A 20451-nucleotide genomic window follows, 5' to 3' on the forward strand; every position below is an offset into this window, starting at 1 on the left:
GCACCTGACCTTGGAGAAGAATGTGGGAAATGTCTACAGCCTAGAGCAGCCACCCACTACCTCCTGGGGCCCAGGAATGTGGGCTCCAGGCCCCCTGCAGCTCCCAAGGGAGGTGTGTGCAGGATCCAGGAAAGGCACCAGTAAGGTCATCTGTGAAACTTCTACATCTTACCAAGGGTGAAGATGTCACAGGGTCAATGCCACAGTACCTGTGGCACCAGCATAGCATCCACTCCAATCTGGTTAGGGCACTGTCCCTGACTCTAGGGAGTCTCCTTGAGCCTGAGGCCACAAATACAGCTGCAACTTTTGACCAGTCAGAACCATGCAATGTCAGAGCCCCTTGAAATCAGCAGGTACTGCATCCATCCCATATTACAGATGTGGAGACTGAGGCCCAGAGATAGGATGCAAACTGGCTGCAGGTACACAAATTATGGGCCAGGACCCAGGGCTCTGGCTCTGGGCTGGGTGCTTTCCCACATTCCCTCCTGTCCCTGTGAGGCTGGAGGTCAGCCTCTTCTCCCAGTGGGGAGACTCAGGTGGCCTCTCCCAACCTATGGGGTTCCAGCTGGGAATCCAGATCCTTTACGGGTAGCCTTCTGGGGGAATTTCCAGGGGTGGGGGCTACGGCCTCTGAGCAGACACTGAGGGCCTTGTCCCTATGCTCATGGTGCCCCACTGTCCCGCTGGATGGCACAGGCAAGGCCGAGCTAACTCCAACAGCTGCTCTTCTTTGGACTGAACTCCGAGAGGAGCTTAGAGTAAGGACTCTGCTGCCCTCCCGTGGCCACACTTGGGCATGACTGCTGTCGTCCAGGCCTGGGGCTGCGCCACACTACGGGTGTCTTTCCCCCAACTTCTCTCTACCTGGAAGTCATGCAGGACAGCTGGATACAGTGGGTGTCATCCTTTCCTACAGCATCACTTAGACCAGAGTTTTGGCTTACAAAGCAAGGTGGGAAGGGTGGACGATGCCTTGTTCAATGTCGGATCCTGGAAGAAGGCCTCAGGCCAACAGGTGAGGTCCAGCCCGCATTGCCCAGAAAGTTTGGCTATGGGGGACACTTGGGTTTTCCTATGGAGACAACCTAATCAACCAACATTCGACAGGATGGTTTGAAAATTTAGAGGATATTTATTCCTGGGGAGGGTTATGACAGCCGGCAGGTACTGTTTTCCCTACTCCAGGGGATTCTCCTTTTCTCTCCAGAGAAATCACCTCTCTTCTTGGAAGTGCCCATGGGGAGACTGGGATGTGAAAAGAAACCATACACAACACTCCAGAGCCTTAAAAAAATAAAGCAACAAACAAATACACACAAATTCACACTTACAAAATAAATAGACGTATAAAACAGAGGCCACGTTCCTCCCATCCCGACTAGGGGCTACCTCAGGAGGATGGGGCTGGGTGGCTTGGTCCCACTCCTCCCAGCCAGGATTATCTAGAGGCTAAACGGCATAGAGGTGCCTGATGAGACAACAGTTGGTCCTGGCTTCAGAGAAAAGAGGGGAGGACCTCTCCTTGAAGCTCATCGGGGAAGACAACGGGACAGGGTAAGGGACAAATAAATAAATAAATAAATAAAACCCAACAAACTCCCAGAGGCCTAAGGTCTTAGGCTGAGGCTTGTGGCCCCTGAGGACTGTTTCCCTGAAAACAGCAGATCCAGCAACAGGCAAAAGGAACAGCAGGGAAAATGCAAGTCCAAAGCCACATTGCACTTGGCCTCCAGAGCCAGTATCCTTCAGATTACAGAAGGGCCCAGGCCCAGAAGCCAGCCTCAAACCAGCTCTAGAGGGAAGAGGGGTGGGGGGCTGGGCTCCTTAGTAGTTGCTCAGAGCCTGCTCACTAGCCCTGGAGGCACCTGAAGCCTAGGGACCCTCCCTCCCTGTACTCTCTGGGGCCAGCAGAGCCTCTTCCCTCACTCTCTTGCCTTCATCCTGACCATCTCCACCAGAGGGAATCACAGCTTCCTCCTGGGTAGACTTCTTCCTAGGTAAGTTGAGGCAAAGCCCTCCCCTCCTAGTCTCAATGAACTTCCTGACCCAGGGCATCCCAAGGTCAGCTGGGAGAAGTCTGTGTGACTATAATCAAAACAATCCAATCCCGCTGTCTTCCTTTGCTCCATTTGGCCACAGGTGCCCCTGTGTTTCCAGGCAAGGCTGCACTCTAAGCTCCCTTCAGGCCAATAGGGAGAAGGGATCAGACAGAAGCAAGTACAGAGAAGGGGGTAGGAGCTGGTAGGAGCTGCTGGAATGGACAGCTTGGACAGGAGGCCAAATTGGATACACAAAGAAGTCCCAGGGTCCCTCCTGGAGAAGGTGGCCAACTGGGGACCGGAGAGCACAGGGTAAGGGTGGGCTGGCCACTCAGCTGGCCAGCAACACGTGCTCCAGGAGGTAGGTGAGGGAGTCCCAGTGTTTCCAGAGGAGGAACAGAATGAGGACCAGGAGGGCGGTGCTGGTGATGCGCAGGCGTGTCTTCATGAGAGGAGTGATGAAGTTGGCGATGGTGGACACAAACACCAGCAGCACGGCCATGAGCGCCAGGATCACGTTGATGAACTTGCCCAGCAGTGCCCGCGCATTGGCATTCTCCACACCCTCCAGCTGCACAACCTGCTGCTGTTGCTGCTGCAGCTCCAACTTGGTGACCCGGGTCAGGCAGGACTCCACGGCCTCCTGCAGGGGCAGAAGGGTTGGCACATGGGAGCTCAGGATGGGCAGGACCCCTAGGCTGAGCCCTACCTGCCCCTCCAAGAAGGTGACATTACACAAGGTCCCCTGCTCCAAAGGCCAGGAGTGGGTGAGAGGAGGTGTAGGTTGATAGGCAGTAGCTGGGGGTAGAGTCCTTTAATGATGACTCTGAGGAGGATACTAGGAAATGGGAGTCTTGATTAATAGGAGAGGAGAAGATCTGGCCCAATCCCAGCTCCCTCTTGGGGTAGGCTAGAGCCTGGCCGTTCCAATTATTCATTTGCAAGGCTACCATCAAAGATGAGGGGGACACAGTGGCCCTTGCCCTGGCCTTTGTATAGTGCACTCTCAGCCCCAGGCCTGCCTTGCCCTTTTCTCCACTCCCTCCCACGCCGCCTTCTCCATCCATGTGCCTACCTGCCCCTGCCAGTGGACCAGCCTGTGCCCATCATCCCCCATGAGATAAGAACCCTAACCCACTGCCAGCTCACCCAGCATGTCCGGGCCTTCCGAGGTCAGTACCTGAATGTCCCGAGCCCTCTCGTACGACTGGTAGGCCACCTTCTCCTCCATGCTGGCCAGCTCCTGCTTCAGGTTTGTCATCTCATTTTGGTGGAGCTCCGTCAGGTCATTGAGCTGCTCCTCCAGCCTCTCATACCTGGCACAGGGAGGAGGTATGACACCGGTCCCGGCTCCCCAAGCTACCCTTCTCCCCCAGAGCTGATTCATTCATTCTCTCCACAAACAATGACTTAACTCACCCTGCGTGTCCAGCCCTGTTCTAATTTTAACAGCAACAACAATAGGAGATACTATTTACACACAGCACTTCTTACACCAGGTGCTGTGCTAAGGGTTTTAGCCACATTACCTCACAGGATCCACCTCACGATCCCATGAGGTGAGTGCTAGTGCTCCCCCACCCCCACCCCAGGATGCAACTGAATAACACAGGTTAAGGGACCTGCCTGGGGTCACACAGCTCATGAATGGATCAGTTAAAGATCAACTGATTTCAACCAGGCTGCTTAAGCCCTGGACTGAGATGCTCTCCTGGGGAACACATGGATGTAGAGGATACAATCCCTGCTCTGAAGGCACAAAATATCCCAAGATGACTGGGATGTCGGAGTGATTAGTTTTTGTTTTTTTTTTGCAGTTTTTGGCCAGGGCTGGGTTTGAACCCGCCACACCTCTAGCATATGGAGCCAGCGTTGAGCCACAGGCACCACCCAGGAGTGGTTAGTTTTTAGGTAGAGTTTCCCCCTCAATTTTCCAAGGCTCCTTCACATGTATAAAGAAGAAAAAGGCTGGGTGTGGTGGCTCACACCTGTAATCCCAGTACTCAGGGAGGCTGAAGTGGGTGGATCGCTTGAGCTCAGGAGTTCAAGACCAGCCTGAGCAAGAGCGAGACCCCATCTCTACTAAAAATAGAAAAACCAGCCAGGTGTTGTGGTGGGCACCTGTAGTCCCAGCTACTTGAGAGGCTGAAACAGGAGGATTGCTTGAGCCTGAGAGTTTGAGGTTGCTGTGAGCTGTTGTGACACTACGGCATTCCACCCACAGTGACAGAATGACACTCTGTCTCAAAAAAAAGCAAAAGAAAGAAAAAGAGATCATAAGGAAAAGATGCCCCCAAATCCCTGGGAGCAAGTGCCAAGTGCCTTAAAAGGGGACCAGAGTGGGCGGCGCCTGTGGCTCAAGGAGTAGGGCGCCAGTCCCATATGCCGGAGGTGGCGGGTTCAAACCCAGCCCCGGCCAAAAAAAAACAAACAAAAAAACCCCACAAATCTAAAAAAAAAAAAAAAACAAAAAAAGGGGACCAGAGCAAACAACTGGGCAGGGCCCAAGGGAAGGAGGAAGGCAGGGGGCTAGACATGCCAGCTCCATTCCACTGACCTTAGGAGCTTCAAATGGATGTTCCAACTTCCCATGCTACATATTTACGTATTTGACTCTATAGGTTTGGCTCATTAAATCTTCACAATAACCCTGTGAGGTAGGGATTAATGTTATCCCTACGTCATGGACAGCAAACCAGGTGCAGAGCGTATTAACTAGTTTGCTCAAGGTACAAAGTCAATAATAGGGCTGAGATTTGAACCAAAGTAATCAGACTCCAGAGTCTCTCCAGAGGAGAGGCCATGTAGCTGGTCCCTACCTCAGTTTCCCGTTCTGTACACTAACCATATACCAATCTAGGCCTGATGTTCAAAGCATCTAGAGCAGTGGTTCTCAATCTTCCCAATGCCATGGCCCTTTCATACAGTTCCTGTGGGTCGTGACCCACAGGTTGAGAAACTGCTGATCTAGAGAAAAGCAGCATGTTCCTCCCACAGGTCCCACAGTGCTCTTCCAGCTGCTCTGGCCAATGTGGAGAAAGGCTCCTCAGGGCCTCCTCCCAGCCCCCTCCAGCAGCCCAGGACCCTTCTAGATGCTTCTCTGTCTGCCTTCCCAACCCTGAGTGGGAAGCCAGGTGCTCCTCACCTCACCACAGGGCTGGGTGGTGGGCGGAGCCAGCACCTACCTGTAACGCTCCTCTTGTAGGCATTGGGTCATGTAGGTGTAGTCCCTCTGCAGCTGAGTCTTCAGGTCTTCCATGGAGTCCTCCAGGTGTGACTGTCCCTCCTTGATCTCCCGCAGCTCCTCCAGCAGAGTGTCCAGGTTTCCAGAGGCGCCATATAGTGTGTTGGACTTGGGGCTCCCCAGCGCCCCACCCGGCCCAGCCCCGGAGTTGCTGCCCGCCCCGGCTGAGCTGGCGCTGGCACTGGAACACTCGTCATCACTGCCGTACTTGGGACTGGACACAAGCGTGGCGCTGCCGCTCAGTACCCGGGCTGCCTCCTCTGGGGGCCCGTCCTCCAGAGGGTCCTTCAGGTGGGCAATGTTGTCGGCACTGCCAAACTTGTTGCGGATGAGGCTGGCAAACTCCCGGGGCTTGGACACCACGGCAGTGTGGGTGGCCTGTGAGAGACCGGAGAGGCTGCCCTTGACACCTTCCACCACGCCGCCTCCAAAGCCACTGATGCCGGCACGCATGTTGGCACCCACGTCCTTTAGACCCTGCTGCATGTCCCGCAGCACGTCCTTGGGCTGCCGTGAGGGCCCATTCTGCTCAATCTCCTTCAGGCGCCGGCGGTAGTGCTCCAGCTTCTTGTGTAGTTGGGCGATAGTCTGGGCCGACTTCTGGTTCTTCTTCTCGAACACCTGCTTGATGCGTGACACCTGTTGCTTGTCCGCGTTGTTGGCCAGCTTTAGGTATTCTGCCACGTTGTCATCACGCGCCTCCTGCTCGATCTTGATCTGCTCTGTGATCTTCAGGATCTTCTGGTGCAGGTGGTCGATGGCGGCCTTGGTCCGCTGGGGGTCCGGTGCCCCATCTGGCACATCCAGGCTGATGGGACCATCAGTGTCACCATGGCCGGGTCCAGAGGGAAGGCTCAGGGCCACGAGGTCTCCCTTGTCGACCTGGGGAAAGAGATGAGCAGAGAAAGCAAAATCATAAGCCCAAGTGTACTTTGTTTTTCTACCTGGAAAATGGGTGCAGGGTGAATAAGAAACTTCAGGGAAAGTGTGTTCAGCTGGGTGTGGAAGCTCACACCTGTAATCCCAGCACTCTGGGAGGCTGAAGGGGATGGATCGCCTCAGCAAGAGTGAGACTCCATCTCTACTAAAAATAGAAAAACTAACCGGGCGTTGTGGCAGGCACCTGTAGTCCCAGCTGCTCGGGAGGCTGAGGCATGAGGATTGCTTGAGCCTGAGAGTTTGAGGTTGCTGTGAGCTATGATGCCACAGCAAGCACTCTACCCAGAGTGCCAGAGTGAGACTGTCTCAAAAAAAAAAAAAAAAAAAAAAAGTTCAAAAGAATAGAACCACCACCACAGCAGCATTCCCTTAGGGCTGTATACTATTTGCTTCTTACAAAGGGGTCTTACCTCTGCTCTCTACACAATCCCCACAGAATCCCTCAAATGCAATCCAGGCAGACCTGATCCTCCTTTGGCACAGAGAAGTCAAACAGCTTGCTTAAGGACACACAGCTGGGAAAAGACAGAACCTCCAGCCCAGAACTCTCATTGCTCCAGCACACGGACCAAGCAGGTGTGAGGCCTCACTGAAACCTCAAGGTCTGATTTCTCACCAATGCAACAAACTATCTCTCTGGAAACCTACCACAGCCTACACTTTGGCACCATGCCTCCCTGCCCTCCCCACCCCATCTTCTTTCGCTAACATGGCCCACCAGGCCATCTCCTCTCGGCTAACACCTCTCCAGTGTCCCTCATTACCTTCCAGCCCTCCAGAGTCAGCAATCTCTTTCGCTTCATGCCGGCAGGAGCACACAGCCCTTCCCAGTTTCTCAGAACTGGGAGAGGCGCACACGCACCCACCTGTGCGGCCAGGTCCCTGAGGACTAAAGCCCCAAGGGAAGCAGGGACCAGTCTGGGGGCTTGAGGGTGTCACCCACCCAGCTTTGAAGGGGGTGAATGTGCAGGAAGGAAATGACAGCCCCCTTTACTCCCCACAGGGCAGTCGGGCTTCCTGAGGACATCAGGGTAGCACAAAACTTGGGGAGACAAGGACAGGAGAAGAGGGAGGAGGAGGGAGAGAAGGAAAGAAAGGTCACAGAAGATAGGAAAGATGGGAAATGCAAGGTCGGATGAAAGTGGCAAGCCCGCAGCCCAGCTCTCCAGCAGCCTGGCCCCTCAGCCAGTTGGAGGATCTTGGTCCACAGCTGAGTCCCTTTGTCTTATCACCATGCAACAACGGAAGCAGCAGGAAATGGCTCAACCCCAGTATTTTTACACACATCATGTAAGGCCGGGTCAGAGCCTTCGCTCTTTGTATGTATAGGAGGGGCTGGGGGTGGGGTCAGACGTACAAGGGGGAAGAGGTTAAACACAAAGAAAGTGGCCTACTCACCCACGCCAGAACCGGAAAAGGCCTATGCCAATTACAGGCAGGAGTCACTCTGACTCAATTTCTGCCAAGGTGCAAAGTTATTGCAAAACACTATTGAAAACAAATGCCTGTCAAACTCAGGAGGCAGAGGAGGGCAGTTCCTCTGTGGGCTTTCTTGGGGCTTTTTCAGGTCACCGTTCCCCTGGAGATGCTGGGGCCCAGGACGATCCTTGCCCAGCCCTCCTGATGTCAGGCTCTTCCTCTTGCGTTGCTCTGGGTCTCCCCGCAGGTCCCCCTGCCCTCCCACCAGGTGCTCTAATGTTCAGAACTTTGCTCCTCAGAACCCTTGATGTTTTATATCCAAGGAGCCAATTCCACAGTCTCCCTCAAATGATCTGCCGGAGGTCTAACAGTCACAAGAGTCTGACTTAAAACTATCTTTCTTTTTTTTTTTTTTTGTAGAGACAGAGTCTCACTTTATGGCCCTCGGTAGAGTGCCATGGCCTCACACAGCTCACAGCAACCTCCAACTCCTGGGCTTAAGCGATTCTCCTGCCTCAGCCTCCCAAGCAGCTGGGACTACAGGCGCCCGCCACAACACCCGGCTATTTTTTTTGGTTGCAGTTTGGCCGGGGCTGGGTTTGAACCCGCCACCCTCGGTATATGGGGCCGGTGCCTTACCGACTGAGCCACAGGCGCCGCCCTTAAAACTATCTTTCAATTAAACACTCCCCTCAAGCCTCATTCCCTACAATGACTGCAAATGGCCCATCTTGAGATTTTCCTGGTCCTCAGTGTCCTTGCCTATAGAACGGGCAAAATCATAGCTACTGTCATGTCTCTTTTCTTTTTTTTTTTTTTTTTGTAGAGACAGAGTCTCACTGTACTGCCCTCGGGTAGAGTGCCGTGGCATCACACGGCTCACAGCAACCTCTAACTCTTGGGCTTACGCGATTCTCTTGCCTCAGCCTCCCGAGCAGCTGGGACTACAGGCGCCTGCCACAACGCCCGGCTATTTTTTTGTTGCAGTTTGGCCGGGGCTGGGTTTGAACCCACCACCCTCGGCATATGGGGCCGGCGCCCTACTCACTGAGCCACAGGCGCCGCCCACTGTCATGTCTCTTGTGAGGATCACACAAGTTGATATCCTGCCAGCACTTAGCATAGTGTGAGGTAGACAAAAGGCACTCATTAAATGCTGAGTCTGGATCTGGGCAGCACAATCCCTTTTTCTCCGTCTGGATCTGGGCAGCACAATCCCTTTTTCTCCTTTAGGAAGAATCGAGCGGCAATCCAGCTGGCCTGAATTTATTTCAGGTATTATACGAACACATTTATTCCACACTGATAGAACTATATAAAATTAAGTGTCATACGTAACACATGGCCTTTGATATTAAAGAACATGGATCTCTTATAAAGCCACTGTTCTGGCTGAGTCCAATGCCTCACGCATGTAATCCCAGCACTTTGGGAGGTTGTGGTGGGAAGATCCCTTGAAGCCAGGAGTTTGACACTAGCCTGGGCAACAAAGTAAGACCTCGTCTCTACAAAAAATAAAAAACATTAACCAGATGCAGTGGTGAGCACCTATTAGTTCCAGCTACTTGGGAGGCTGAGGTGGGGGAATCATTTGAGCCCAGGAGCTCGATGCTGCAGTGAACTATGATTACACCACCTGCACTCCAGCCTAGAAAGAACGGAGCAACAGGGAGAGACCCTATCTCCTAAAAAGGAAAAAAAATAAAAAGCTGCTGTCCTTTCCAGGGACTCTTTTACTCTCCTCCTAGGGGAAAGAACATCCAGGAAAAGGGTTTGCGTCTGGCTGCATCACTGCTGTTTGTCTCTGTAATGGAGAGACCACCTACTCAGGGGACAGTGGGAGGACCTAATGCAACATGGAAATGTGAAAATGCTGTGAAAAGAGAAAAGTGCTTTAGGACCATAAAAGAGTATAAAATCATGAAGTCTCCACCTGCCGTAGCCTCTTTGACGACTTGGCCCTCTCCTCCCTCGATTAGGCATCTGTCTGCCTTACCCATGGAGAGCAGAGGTGAAGCTGGATGTGAAAGCCCCACAAATGACAGGGGAATAGGTACTCCCAAGAAAAACAGCCGGGGCCTGATGGTAGGGTACAAAGGCTTGGGCCGGGGTCTTGGCCCCCTTGCTCACCCCTCTTCTATACTCAGACTCAAGCCTGAGAATCCTGCAGCAGCACACCAACTGCTCCCTGTCCCTCCATGGAGGCCTGGTGACCTCCTTGGTGATGTGACGGTCTACAATGCCTGGATCAAGCTGGTCTATCTCCAGTCTCAGAACATCCCCAATCTGTCCTCCTCCCCAGGGAGAACTCAGCTCCACCAACTTCTAGGAAGGCAGCATCTTTTCCCTGTGGCCTCTTGGCTCTTCTCAAATTACTGTTCTCTCATCATCAGTACCATGTGCTAACTGATTGTGCAACTGGAGCTCTCAAATTACTGTTCTAAATGCCTTGAGCAAAGGATAAAGGTAACAGTTATAGTCAGCTCTCTTCATCCACAGGTTCTGCATCAGCAGATACAACCAACTATGGATCAAAAGTCTTTTTTTTTTTTTTTTTTTTGAGACAGAGCCTCAAGCTGTCGCCCTGGGTAGAGTGCCATAGCATTATAGCCCACAGCAACCTCCAACTCCAGGGCTCAAGTGAGTCTCCTGCCTCCACCTCCAGAGTAGCTGGGACTACAGGCGCCTGCCACAATACCCAGCTATTTTTTGGTTGCAGACGTCATTGTTGTTTGGCGGGCCCGGGCTGGATTCCAACCCGCCAGCTCAGGTGTATGGGGCTGGCGCCTTAGCCGCATGACCCACAGGCGCCGAGCTGATCGAAAGTCTTTTTTAAAAAAACAAGATGGTGCCCATAGCTCAGTGGATAGGGTGCCAGCCATGTATATGGAGGCTGGTGGGTTAGAATCCGCCCCACGCCAGCTAAAACAATAATGACAACTGCAACCAAAAAAACAAAACAAAACAAAACAATAGCCCGGTGTTATGCCAGGTGCCTGTAGTCCCGGCTACTTGGGAGGCTGAGGCAAGAGAATCTCTTGAGCCTAAGAGTTTGAGGTTGCTATGAGCTGTGACACCATGGCACTCTACCCAAGGTGACAGCTTGAGACCCTGTCTCTCAAAAAATAAAAAATAAAAATAAACCAACATAAAGTAACAATAAAAATAATACAAATTAAAAAACAACACAGTAGGGCGGCGCCTATGGCTCAAGGAGTAGGGCGCCGGTCCCATATGCCGGAGGTGGCGGGTTCAAACCCAGCCCCGGCCAAAAACCAAAAAAAAAAAAAAAAACAAAAAACAACACAGTAAAGTAACAATTTATATAGCATTTACATTGTATTAGGTATTTTAGATTTTTTTTTTTTTTTTTTTTTATAGAGACAGGGTCTCACTTTATGGCCCTCGGTAGAGTGCCGTGGCCTCACACAGCTCACAGCAACCTCCAACTCCTGGGCTTAAGTGATTCTCTTGCCTCAGCCTCCCGAGTAGCTGGGACTACAGGCGCCCGCCACAACGCCCGGCTATTTTTTGGTTGCAGTTAGGCCAGGGCTGGGTTTGAACCCGCCACCCTTGGTATATGGGGCCGGCACCTTACCAACTGAGCCACAGGCGCCGCCCTTAGATTTTTTTTTTGAGACCAAGTCTTACTCTGTTACCCTAGGTAGAGTGCTATGACATCATAGCTCACAGTAACCTCAAACTCTCTTGGCAATCTTCTTGCTTCAGCCTTCCAAGCAACTGGGACAATAGGCATGTGCCACAATGCCTGGCTAGTTTATTTATTTATTTGTTCATTTATTTATTATTATTTTGTTATCGCAGTTGTCATTGTTGTTTTAGCTGGCCCAGGCCACATTTGAACCCGCCAGCCTCGGTGTATGTGGCCAGTGCCCTACTCACTGAGCTATGGGCACCACCTAGTTTTTCTGTTTTTAGTAGAGATAGGGTCTTGCTCTTTCTTAGGGTGGTCTCAAACTCCTGAGCTTAAGCCATTCACTGGCCTTGGCCTCCCAGAGACATGAACCACTGTGTCCAGCCTTGAGTTTTTTGTTTGTTTGTTTTGTTTTTTTGAGACAGACTCTTAGTCATCCAGGCTAGAGTGCCCTGACATCATCACAGCTCATTGAAACCTTATTCTTAGACTGAAGTGATCCTTCTGCCTCAGCCTCCCAAGTAGCTAGGACTATAGATACATGCCACAACATCCGGCTAGTTTTTCTATTTTTTGTAAAGAAAGGGTCTTGCTTTGGTTCAGGCTGGTCTCAAACTCCTGACCTCATGAAGTCTTCCTGCCTTGTAACTCCAGATCACTAGCATTACAGGCATGAGCCGCTGTACTTGGCCTCTGGAGATGATTTAAAGTATATGGGAGGATGTGTGTAGATTATATGCAAATACCAAGCCATTTTTATATAACAAACTTAAGCATCTGCAGATTTTGGTATGGGGCAGGGAGGTTCTGGAACCAATCCTCCTTGGATACCTAGGAATGACTGTACCACCACTAACACTGATTGCCATGTGCCAGACATGGCTCTAACTGTTTTACACACATTAATTCATTTAATCCTAGTAACAACCTCATGAAGTAGGCAGCATTATTATTATTATTTTTTTTGAGACAGTCTCACTATGTCACCCTCAGTAGAGTGCTGTGAAGTCACAGCTCACAGTAACCTCAAACTCTTGAGCTTAAGCGATTCTCTTGCCTCAGCCTCCTGAGTAGCTGGGACTATAGGCACCCACCACTACACCCAGCTATTTTTTGGTTGCAGTTGTCATTGTCGTTTTGCAGGCCCAGGCCAGGCTCGAACCCTCCAGCTTCGGTGTATGTGTCCGGCGCCCTACTCACTGAGCTACAGACTCTGAGCCAGTAGGCAGCACTATTATTTCCACTTTACAGAAGAAGAAACCAAGGCCCAGAGATATTAGGTAACTTGCCCAGGACTATACAACTGTTAAGTAAAGAACCTAAAATTTGAATCATGTCTGATTCAAAACTCAGGACATAACTCCATCATGGATAGCACCTGCAGATCTACAGGCTCACCCGTCTCTAAAAATAGCTGGGTGTTGAGGCGGGTGCCTATAGTCCCAGCTACTTGGGAGGCTGAGGCAAGAGAATTGCTTGAGCCCAAGAGTTTGAGGTTGCTGTGAGATGTGACATCATGGCATACTGAAAGTGAAACTCTGCCTTAAAAAAAAAAAAAGAATTTCATATAGCTGGAACTGTGAACAAAGAAAAAGAAAGGGCGGTGCCTGTGGCTCAAAGGAGTGGGGTGAGCCCCATATGCCGGAGGTGGCAGGTTCAAACCCATATGCCACCTCCGGCATATGGGTCAGCCCCATATGCCGGAGGTGGCAGGTTCAAACCCAGCCACGGCCAAAAAAAAAACTGCAACAGAAAATTTAAAAAAATAAAATAATTCTTAAAAAAAAAAAAAAAAAGAAAGGGTGGCACCTGTGGCTCAGTCGGTAAGGCGCCGGCCCCATATACTGAGGGTGACGGGTTCAAACCCGGCCCTGGACAAACTGCAACAGAAAAATAGCCGGGCGTTGTGGCAGGCACCTGTAGTCCCAGCTACTTGGGAGGCTGAGGCAAGAGAATCGCTTAAGCCCAGGAGTTGGAGGTTGCTGTGAGCTGTGTGAGGCCACGGCACTCTACCGAGGGCCATAAAGTGAGACTCTGTCTCTACAAAAAAAAAAAAAAAAAGAAAGAAAGAAAGAAAGGGGTTCTGCCCAGCTGTACCTTTCCCTCTCCACAAACATCCAGATAGTAGTTGCAGGATTTAAAGCCACCTCTGAAGACCTTACTGCGACATCTGCTTTCCTCACTGGAGCTCACCCCAATCCTAGTGCTCTCCATAAAGGCTTCACTCACCTATTACAGCCCCCAGCCCCCTCTCAAGCTTCGGGGTGTGCACATATGTGCAAGCATCAAATGAGGGAGGGAGGTGTTTTGTGTGTGAGGTTAGGGGGGTGGATCTGGGGAAACACCACGTGGGAAATACCAAGATCCTGTTGGTGGTTTTTGGTCTCAAGGCTGAAACACCTCAGGAACCACTTACATTTGAATTATTAACTCCCTTGAGTAACTCCTCCTGCCAACTTATGGGACTGACCACAGAGACTGAGCTCACCCCTGCCTGCAGCCTGCTTACACCCCCCTACCTCTCCTCTCCAGGGTCTTTAGTATGGACCCCCATCCCAGGAGGGAACCTAGACCATTCAGGTCCTTGAAATGCTGAGCTGTCTCATTACAAATGGAAAAGTGGACTTGAAGCTGGCTACAAACTCCCCACAAAAGAGAGGAAGATATTCCCAGGCCTGATGGTGCAGCAGAGGGGCCTGGAAGTCCTGAAGCAGGATACCAGCCCCTCCCTCTGGTCCATCTGCAATCACAGAACTCCCTACTTCATTTTCCCTATGAAGGGAGGTGGCATGGCTGAGGAAAGTGGGGAGTTCTCCATGGCCTGCCTTCCATACACCCCTGGTGACAGCTCCCTTTCAGGACTGAAGACGGGTGGGGCAACTGAAGTAAACAGAGCTAGGGAGTTGATGAGAAAGCTGTTCAGAGTGATGGAACAGGATCGGAGTGATGGAACAGGATGGACTATGAGAAGAGGAGAAAGAGATTTTCCAAAAAAGAATAACAATGAGACAGGCAATGGTCCTATGCAAGGCAATAGAAAGGGTCCTAAATTTGAAGTTGGTACCAATTTAGATCCTGCTTCTGTCACCAACTGTGTGCCCATGTACGTGTCATTATCCTCCCTGAGCCTCACTTTTCTCATTGGAAAAGGGGGGGTCATTCTACCTACTTTAAAGGGTTATCAGGAGGATGAAATGAACACCGAGTAGAGAGCATACAGCAGGTGTCCCATCATACACAGACAGGAGACACTTCATACCCCTTAGAATGGCTGTAATCACTTTTTGTAAGGAACTACGTGTTGGTGAGCATGTGCAGAAATTGAAACCCTTGTGCATTGCTGGTGGGAATGTAAATGAAGCAGCCATGAGGAAAACAGTTTGGCAGGTCCTCAACATTAAACATAGAACTACCATATGACCCAGCAATCCCACTCCTAGGTATACACCCAGAAGCATCGAAAATGGCTATTCCAATAAACACTTGTACACAAATGTCCACGGCAGTACTATTCACAGCAGCCAAAGCTGGACACAACTTCAGATGCCTGTTAACTGCTGAATGGGTCGACAGAACATAATATTCCATATGCAGGAGTATTATTTGGCCATAGAGGGAATGAAGTATTGATAATGCTGTAACATGGATGAACTTTGAAAACATGCTCAGCGAAAGAAGCCAGACACGGAAGGCTGCACGCTGAACGATTCCATTACATGGAATATCCAGAATAGTTCAATCCCCAGAGACAGAAAGCAGATTAGTGGTTGCCATGGTGACGGGGAATAGAGAAGAAGAGGGGGGTGACTGCTTCATGGGTCTGGGGTTTCCCTGGGGTGATGAAATGTTCTGGAACTAGACAGACGTGATGGTGCGCAGCCTGGGTGTGGAGGGCCAAGGTCCTTCACTGTCGTGGGCCACAGCTCCAACTAGTGTCCCATCACAGAGTGGGTCTGCGGGGGTGGGGGAGGGACATCTGGGTCTTCACCTCATTGCCTAACGTGGACCACTTTTCCTAACACACGCCCAATCCCCTTCTCACCATGGTGGGCTGGATGACCAAAAGGAGGGCTAAAACAGATCACCCAACTTCCGATCACCAGCAGTCAGACACACCCAGGGCCCCTCAGCTAGGAGCAGGGTGCAGATGGGCTACAGCACCACTGCTCCTCTCCAAACTGTCACAGAGCCTCACTCAGACCCTGCCCTCCCAGCTCTCTGTCCATGCCCAGCTGCCAGCACCGCAACTGAGGTTGTGGCCCCCGCGCCATGGCCTCCTCACCCCACTGTCCTGCCTGAGATGGGCTGGCCACACCACCAGTCCCTTTCTCCAGCTCAATCCCTATGAACAGGCTGGGCAAGCACCAAGAAGAGAACTGAGGAGGGAGGGAGAGTCATGCTTCTTCCATGAACTCATCCACCAGGTGGTGCCTGCTTAGGGAGCCCACCGGGCCAGGCTTTATTCTTTTGAAGTCCAAGAAGTACTGAGGAATGTTCTGGATTAGCCAAAGACAGGACATTTCTAAGCGTCCAGCACCCAACTTTCCCTATTCCTCTCCCTGTTCCAACGACACCTACCTTTGGTCAGTGCACCCCCTCCACATGGCCTTGGTGGCACCATGGGCTCACCCCCGGCCCCTTTCCAGCAACACTAAGGGAAGCTGGATTAGGCTGTCTGCCAGGTTACAGGAGCTGCCGGATCAGGGCTCCCCAGCCCTGGCTCCCATGGCCTTCCCAGGGCTTCCACCTCTTCGGGGGCCTGAGCTCGGTATCCTCAAATTAACCCAGCCTGGAAAGGATGCCTGCTCTTCCTCTTGCTCACTAGACTAGCCTTGACCCCTGACGTTCAGGGGGCACAGAGTAGACACCGTCAGGACAAAGTATCCAGGCTTAAGTGAAGCTGGGATAGGGGCTGGGCAGTACTAGTTATGTAAATTGTGAAATGTGGACCACAGTTCTCTTTCTTCAGCAATATAAATGCATTAAACATTCTCTGAGATGGACCATGGAAACATTTACCACTTACAGTGAGCGTGTGCTTCACTCCTGTGGTCCCTGGTGCACAAGAAGGCTCCACATTGTGCCCTCCTCACCCTGAGGCAGACAGCCCCTTCCCAGACTTATAAAAAGTCCCCACAGCAGGCTGACATGAAAGAAGGGACCTTCCTGTCCTAGCCATCTGCTCAGGAGTTGGAAAGACAACATAAAGTCACTCCTAGAAGGAAAAAACAAAGACAGAAAAAGCTGCTTAGGGTCCTGTGCTTCCCTTTAGGGAAGCCCTGTGGTCCTGGGAACAACAGAAGCAGGTGTCAGCCCTGACACGTCTCTGGGCCTGGCCAAGCAGGTAAGGTCCATGCAGGCTGGTGCTCCTGGGAGCAGGGTCAGGGCTTCTAGTGGGTCAGAGCCCCACAGGCCAGTGGGGCTGTCAGGCCACAGTGACTGAGCAGAGATGCTTCAATCTACTGATTGCTGCCCCGTGACTCTGACTTCATTGGCCTTCTCTAGATGGAGAACACTGACAGTCACTTTTTCTACTAGTTCCCAGAGGGAAAGGGAGGTAAACTAGACCAGGATGGAGAGGAAAATCCACAGTGATGCTAGGAGAGAGGGAACCTGGCATTCTCCCCAGAGCAGGCTGGAGAAATTATTCCAACTCTCAGTCTTGAAGTCAGGAGCTGCCCCCAGTCTCTCAGTGGCTCTCTGCCTTCCTGAAGGGGATATCTGGGCAGCAGCAGGCTGCTCAATGTAGTTCTGGATGTGTCATCACAGCTGACCCAAGCGCTCCCAGGTGGGCAAAGGGGCGGAGGAGGAACAGCCCACCAATATGTTCCATGGGTGCCTGGGAGCCTGAGTGGCTTTTCTCCAGAGGGCAGGAAGCAGATGCTTAAGACACTCCATGGGGCATACCAGGAGCAGTGCGTACATCTGGGCCGGTTCATCTGGGGCTGAGTAGGGTGAAAGAATTATGCAGCGAGGCCTCAATCACTATATGGGGGATCCAAGGGGCAGAGCGTGCCCTCGGTGGCTTTATAAGACATTTCTCGCTCCTACAAGGAGATTTCAGGGTGCAGACTACAGGTAAACGGGGAAACACATTCCGCTTTCCACACAGGATCTACTTGTCCCGAGGTAGTGTACAGCTAAGCTGCCCATTGTCCCAGCAACTGGGTGCCACACAGAGGCTTCAGTCTGCCCCTCTAGCAGCCAGCAAGTTCTTCCTCCTGCCCTGACCCTATGGACAACTCTCTTCTGATGGAGCGACATTCTCCCATCTAACCCTCGGCTTCTGGCCCTTTCTGTTTGAGCCTCCCCTTAGTTCTGGTCAAAGCTGCACCCTCCCCTCAGTCCCTGGCCTGTGAAGAACAAACCCCTTTTGTCCATATAAATGGCCTCTTGTCTCCTCACACCACAGTCCCCCCAGAGTCCTCTCCCTCTCTTCCTGCTACCCCTGGACGGGGCCCAGAGCTGCCCTCTCCCCGTGGAGTCTTCTACCTTCTCCATCCTCTGAATTCTCCAACACCTCTCAGTGTCCAAACACTTTGCTGCCTCTAGACTCTCCACGATCCACTGAAGGTCAGTGTTCACTAGACCTCACCCTTCGCACTCCATCTGTGTCTCCATACCAGAAACATCCCTCTAGTTAAGCTCCCCTGGCCCCAGTTGAAGTGCCACATGGCTGCTGGCTTCTGGAGGGGTCTCTGTGGTGATTACTCTGTCCTCTTGCAGCAGGCACTCCACACCCAACCCCAGGTGCTCTCCTAGCACTTGTCACCCTAAGTTTCTCCCCTTCTTCCATCCACAAAGAGCTCTCTATAACCAGAGAAAAGAAGGGCCAGTCCCATCCCACAATCCCAACCCTGCCCTGCCTGGTGAACTTCTTTCCTTCCACCCACTGGTAGCCTCACCTGCGTCGGCAAAGTTTCCCAAAGTCGTGCTGGCGATGAGGTGCCAGGGGTTCTAAGCCCCCAGCTGTCAGCAGACTGGGCCAGGCCACCAGGGTCACAGTCCCTGGGCAGCACTGGGCTGGCTGCAGGAAGCCGGGGCCTGCGAGCAGGTGTGCCTGAGCTGCCAGGCTCTGCAGCCGCCATCTCCAGCCTGAGCCCCAGTCTGGGGATTAGAGGTGGATTGCTCTGGGAGATTTCCCCCTCCCCTGGGGCTTAGAGGCTGTTCCTTCCCATCTGGCAGGAGACGGGGAGGATCACCAAGTGGGAGGACCAAGCTCTGAGGAGGTGCCCTGCCCAAGTCCAGCTGTTGCCACTGCGAGTTCAGTATGCATGAGGATGCCCGAGTGTGACACGGACCAACAGAGGAGGAGCATATATAGGGACATAGAACGTGTGCACTCGTGTTGCTCACCCACTCGTGTGCTTCACGCTGCCCCTCCCACCACACATGTCCAGAAATACCTGTCACATGCACACAGCACCATCTCACCAATTCCCTGCTTCAGCTCACAATGGAAGTGGGCCTCCTAGCCAGGCTTCCTAGTCAAGATAGGGAGGACCTGTCCAAAGCCAAGAAGACTAGGGCCTGGAGGAGGAATCCTTAGCAGATCCTAACATATCCAGCTCTACTCGGAGTCCTCTCCCTTTCCACCTGCTGCCGTCTCCACTGGTTTAAAGCACCATCACTTCCAAGGCAGCCTCTCTACTCGAATAACCAACTGGAGGAAGCAGACCGCAGCCAGTCTCACCCGGGGAATTCCTCAGCCCTAAGGTCCTGTCCCAGAAATCCACTATCTGCTCTGGAAACCACTGTGGCAAATTCTCCACTAGTTTCTACTTCCCACTCCCTGCTCTCTCTCCCTAACACTGCAAGGCAAAAACACCCAGGATAAAACACGGCTGACAAACTCACAGCAGTCTTTCCCTCCTTGGACTTCATCTCGACAGCCCCAGCAGGAAATCTTGAAATCTTGTGAGTGGCCAGCAGAGGGGGCCAGAGGTCCACAGCTGAGGACAGTGAGTGATCCGATGGCGGCAGAGCCCTGGGGCCACTAGGTCTCTCCAATGGCAGTTTCCCACAGCAGAATCACACTGTTCAAAGATACGGATTCTGCACCCGCTTAAGTCCGCAAGGGAACTCAGGGCTTAAATACTGAGGTTCAACATAGGTCACGCTGATGGGGCAGTCCCAAGTTCAAGAAGGTGTGAAGAGATAAGGACCCAGTGCTATCTCTGAGGGCCAGTGCCAGGGCTGGCAGCCAAAGTCACCAAGATCAGGAGTCCCCACATCCTGGGCTCATAGAAACTGTACAAACATTTGTGGGGGCCAATGATTTGGAGTTTGTGAGGACAGAAGTGTGGCAAAGGCACATGACACAGGTCCCGATTTCTGGGGCAAGCTCTTACCTGTAGGGTCAGAGAACACTTTCAGCAGCTCCCCACTTCTATACCCCTATGGTACTTAATCTTTACACTGCAGTACCATGCATGATAATTATTTGTAAATAGGTCGTATTGAACTGTAATTTGGGCCCTTATATTTATCTGGGCCTTTCACAGTGCCTAGCATAGGACTGAATTTCCCTCAATATTTACATTACAGAATGACTGAATAACCTAACTCAGTCAGCTGCAATGAAAGACAGTCCATCCACTGGTGGGCTGTCCTAGGTAGCAACAAAGACAGCTTAGTCTTTTCATATTCAAGACCTCCCTTCTCTGCTCCCTCCTTTCTAGGCCCCACCAAATTTTTTTTTTTTTTTTGTTGACAGAGCCTCAAGCTATCACCATGGTAGAGTGCCATGGCATCACGGCTCACAGCAACCTCCAATTCCTGGGCTTAAGTGATTCTCTTGCCTCAGTCTCCCGAGTAGCTGGGACCACAGGTGCCCGTCACAACACCCGGCTACTTTTTGGTTGTAGTTGTCATTGTTTGGCAGGCCCGGGTTGGATTCAAACCCCCCAGCTCTGGTGTATGTGGCTGGTGCCTTAGCTGCTTGAGCTACAGGGGCCACCCCCAAGCTAAAATTTTTAACCTTTTCTTATTAGCAAAAAAGAGGAAAAAAGACAAGAGAGTAGCAGCAGAAGGCAGAGGTAGGTGGAGAGGGCCTGGGTGAGCTGAGCCCCAGGGGCCCTGTGCACACACAGTAGGTCTTACTCCCCAGGCTTTCTGGGATCATGAAGGCTCAGAAGTGGGAGAAAGAA

At 51.9% G+C, this 20451-nt stretch overlaps 1 protein-coding gene across 7 annotated transcripts in view; it reads right to left on the reverse strand.

Moving 5' to 3' along the window:
- Positions 1 to 1118: 1118 nt before the first annotated feature.
- Positions 1119 to 20451, reverse strand: part of TMCC2 (transmembrane and coiled-coil domain family 2) — a 47641-nt gene continuing 28308 nt past the window's right edge. For 4 of the 7 annotated variants that reach the window (XM_053607247.1, XM_053607246.1, XM_053607245.1 and 1 more), the window contains 3 exons: positions 5231 to 6171; positions 3226 to 3361; positions 1119 to 2688 (listed from right to left, as the gene is read on the reverse strand). In XM_053607247.1, coding sequence (XP_053463222.1) covers positions 2377 to 2688; positions 3226 to 3361; positions 5231 to 6171 — 1389 coding nt within the window. In that variant the 3' untranslated portion in view covers positions 1119 to 2376. Of the gene's footprint in view, positions 2689 to 3225; positions 3362 to 5230; positions 6172 to 6992; positions 7135 to 18207; positions 18391 to 19159; positions 19370 to 20451 lie in introns of those variants that run through there. The other 3 variants (XM_053607250.1, XM_053607252.1, XM_053607249.1) reach the window with 3 other exon arrangements.

This window comes from Nycticebus coucang, chromosome 10, assembly GCF_027406575.1.
Source record: "Nycticebus coucang isolate mNycCou1 chromosome 10, mNycCou1.pri, whole genome shotgun sequence".
Taxonomy (NCBI): Eukaryota; Metazoa; Chordata; class Mammalia; order Primates; family Lorisidae; genus Nycticebus; species Nycticebus coucang.